This window comes from Triticum aestivum, chromosome 4D (assembly GCF_018294505.1).
Source record: "Triticum aestivum cultivar Chinese Spring chromosome 4D, IWGSC CS RefSeq v2.1, whole genome shotgun sequence".
NCBI classification, from domain to species: domain Eukaryota; kingdom Viridiplantae; phylum Streptophyta; class Magnoliopsida; order Poales; family Poaceae; genus Triticum; species Triticum aestivum.
The window spans coordinates 474,729,222-474,732,096 of record NC_057805.1 but is presented as its reverse complement, the minus strand read 5'-3'; the positions used below and the strand labels follow the sequence as shown (position 1 = coordinate 474,732,096).

The 2,875-nt window shown below is 48.6% G+C and overlaps 1 protein-coding gene across 1 annotated transcript; it reads left to right on the top strand.

The window, feature by feature from the left end:
- The first annotated feature begins 550 nt into the window (after positions 1-550).
- Positions 551-1,612, top strand: LOC123100387 (transcription factor NAI1). Its single transcript, XM_044522324.1, has 2 exons — positions 551-1,105; positions 1,178-1,612. The coding sequence occupies exons 1-2, from the start codon at positions 578-580 to the stop codon at positions 1,586-1,588; spliced, it is 939 nt and encodes a 312-aa protein (XP_044378259.1). The 5' UTR covers positions 551-577; the 3' UTR covers positions 1,589-1,612.
- Positions 1,613-2,875: the final 1,263 nt, after the last annotated feature.

Sequence of the window (2,875 nt, the reverse complement as noted above, 5' to 3'; positions counted from 1 at the left end):
ATTTTGGAACGAAGGAAGTAGCTATTAAAACCTTTGTATTTTAGAAGATACTTACATTTTGAGACAGAGGGCATGTGGATCCGCTAATCCAGCTGACATGGCCCCAATTTGGACAATAGGAGAGTCAAACATACGCATCATGAAATTTGGTATTTTTGCCCCACCACATGCATGCACCTTTTCCGTGGTCTAGCATATCATTTTCACTGGATCCAGGCAAGAGATAGCCAGGATCCAACAAGTATGATTGTTAACTGTTTAGGGTTGGCCCATTTGTTTTAGGCTAGAGAGGGAGCTTTTTCTTTTGGAGGAATAGTGACGGGAGCTTAATTAGCAGAGCGGACGCACGCTCGGTTATAAACTCCAAGATTCTAGGCCAGGGTTCCATACCAAATCTGCGGGGATTGGATCGTTCACACCGAGGTAAACAATTAGTAGCATCCATGTGCTCTGGTGTACTAGTACGATGCATGTGATTAGTTCTGCGGTGTCACGTGTGCTTAACTACTCTATCATTTCTGTCTTGATGTTGCACGAGCTAGGTCAGTGGCAACGACGTACGGATCGGTCGATCCTCATGGACGACATGGACGACTCTCGCCTGTTCATGCAGTGGGCGGTGAGCACACTGGAGCAGCAGGATCCAGGAGCCGCCGGCGGCGGCCAGAAGAGCGCCGGCTTCCTGTGTCTCCAGGCGCTCCGCGATTCCTCGGAGCTGGCGGAAGCACAGAACAGTCTGAGCTCCGGCGACGACACCGGCGGCTGTGGGGGAATCATCAGCCCAGCCTCTGATGCGGCTGTGCACCAAGGCAGTTGGTCCACGTCGTCCCCGACCTCGGGCGGGCCGTTCGCGTCCAGCAGCACCGGCAGCAGCGACGCCCTGTCTACAAGCTGGAACTTTGGCGCTGTCTTGCCGCCGCAGCCGGCTGGCAGCGGGGGCGGGGGCACGCGAGCGCCGCTTCTTTCCGGCGTGTCACAGTTGATGAGGAGGGCCCCCACAAAGGGCCCGCCGCACGCGCAAGACCACGTCATGGCGGAGCGGAAGCGCCGGGAGAAGATCAACCAGCGCTTCATCGAGCTCTCCGCTCTCATTCCCGGCCTCAAGGTCTTTGAATATGTCGAATCCCCTGTCGGGAAATGCTTAATTGATTTGGTTACGTTATTTCCGTTCGATCAGATGGACAAGGGGACGATTCTTACCGACGCGACGAGATACGTGAAGGAGCTCCAGGAGAGGGTGAGGTCACTGGAGGCTGCCGGCGGCAACCATAGGAGCGTCGAGACCGTGGTGCTCGTGAGGAAGCCGTGCCGCCCTGTCGCGCCAGACGACGGCGAGGGCTCCGCACGGTTCCTCTTGGCGGCCGGGACGCCAGCAACTGGAAACCAGCTGCCGGAGATCGAGGCAAAGCTCTCGGAGGACAACGTCATGGTGAGGATCCACTGTGAAATGAATGGAAAGGGTCTGGTCTCCAGGGTTCTCACGGAGGTCGAGGAGCTCCACCTCCGCATCGTCCACAACGATGTGATGCCGTTCACGGCGTCCACCGTGATTATCACCACCATGGCAAAGGCAAGTTATCATCAGTAATACTAGCTGGTGCGCGTACGTTATCCACGTATGCACGCATGCTCAATTGGAATCGTTAGCTTCATTAATTTGTACCCTGTAGAAAATTCAAACCTAGCTACTAGGCTAGTACCGTGAAATAATTGAAGGGGTGTGCCATTGTTAGAACATGTCTACAGCTCAAACTAATAGTAGTAAAAATGTTGTGGACGTATGCATCTCACGCCTAAAAAACATAGTTAATTTCTTCTCTCTCATATACACAAGGACGTGGCTAGGTAAGGGTGTCGCCTACAACGGCTGACTCAATCTCACCACGTAGGATAGTTGTTGTTAAGACGACAGGAGCAGACGCTTAAGGGGAGTGGGAGTAGGACCCCACTCAAAATATGAGATTCCGATAAAATTTCTCTGTACTTTTAGAATGCAAGTGCTAAAACTCTATGTATTTATACAAATACAAAATGCCCCATCACCCCCCCCCCCCACCCACCCCACTCATACAGTTTGCCCTCAGTCAGCACCCCTAGTTAAAAGTTTATACTCTCAAGAGTCAGGCTAATTAAGAGTCACACACTCGCACTCTCTTTGGATTGAAGGATAAACATAGAAATTTTGAAAGATTCTGATCAATAGGAATTTTCCTACGGAAACCCTTTGGTTCATAGGATTGAGGTTGCCAAATTCGTATGGAATCCATTCCTATGCCCTTCATTCCATAGGAATCTCAACATGAGTTCAAACCTCATTTTATTTTTCCTTCGAGAAGTCCAATGCACCTGCACTCTTTCTCTCTCTACCCTCTCCCTCTCTCAATCCTCCAAAATACATGTGTTTTCTCCTATGCACCATCTAAAGGCATCTCTAATGAAATTCATGTGTTTTGTAATCCTGTAGGAATTCTCAATGCATGTCATCTCAGTCCTACGTGTTCAATTTCCTGCTATACAAACAGTCGATCCAACTAAGACCTTATCATATAAATTTGTTTATTGTCGACTCTAGGTGATGTGAAGGGAAAGAAGAGTAGTGATCTAAAAGATCTTATATTAGTTTACAGATTAGTGATCTGAAATATCTTATATTAGAGTACAGAGGGAGTACCTTTTTGGATACCTTAAGTGGTTATTTCTAGAAATAAGAGTTAAACCTTACTTTCATTTACTAGGTACCATACATTCTCTGTTAATGCCAATCATATTGCTAATGTAGTCAAAACAAGTTTTTGTGTGTGGGAGTAGTCAACTAGTTAGATTCTGTTGTACACTACCCATTGATTTCTGCAAGCCACCGTTGTGTTTCAAAAGT

Bases quoted from the DNA above. Each gene is read 5' to 3' on its own strand.
- LOC123100387 (XM_044522324.1), top strand. From the start codon at position 578: ATGGACGACATGGACGACTCTCGCCTGTTCATGCAGTGGGCGGTGAGC. The intron at 1,106-1,177 runs GTCTTTGAATAT...CCGTTCGATCAG, and splicing joins CTCTCATTCCCGGCCTCAAG to ATGGACAAGGGGACGATTCT.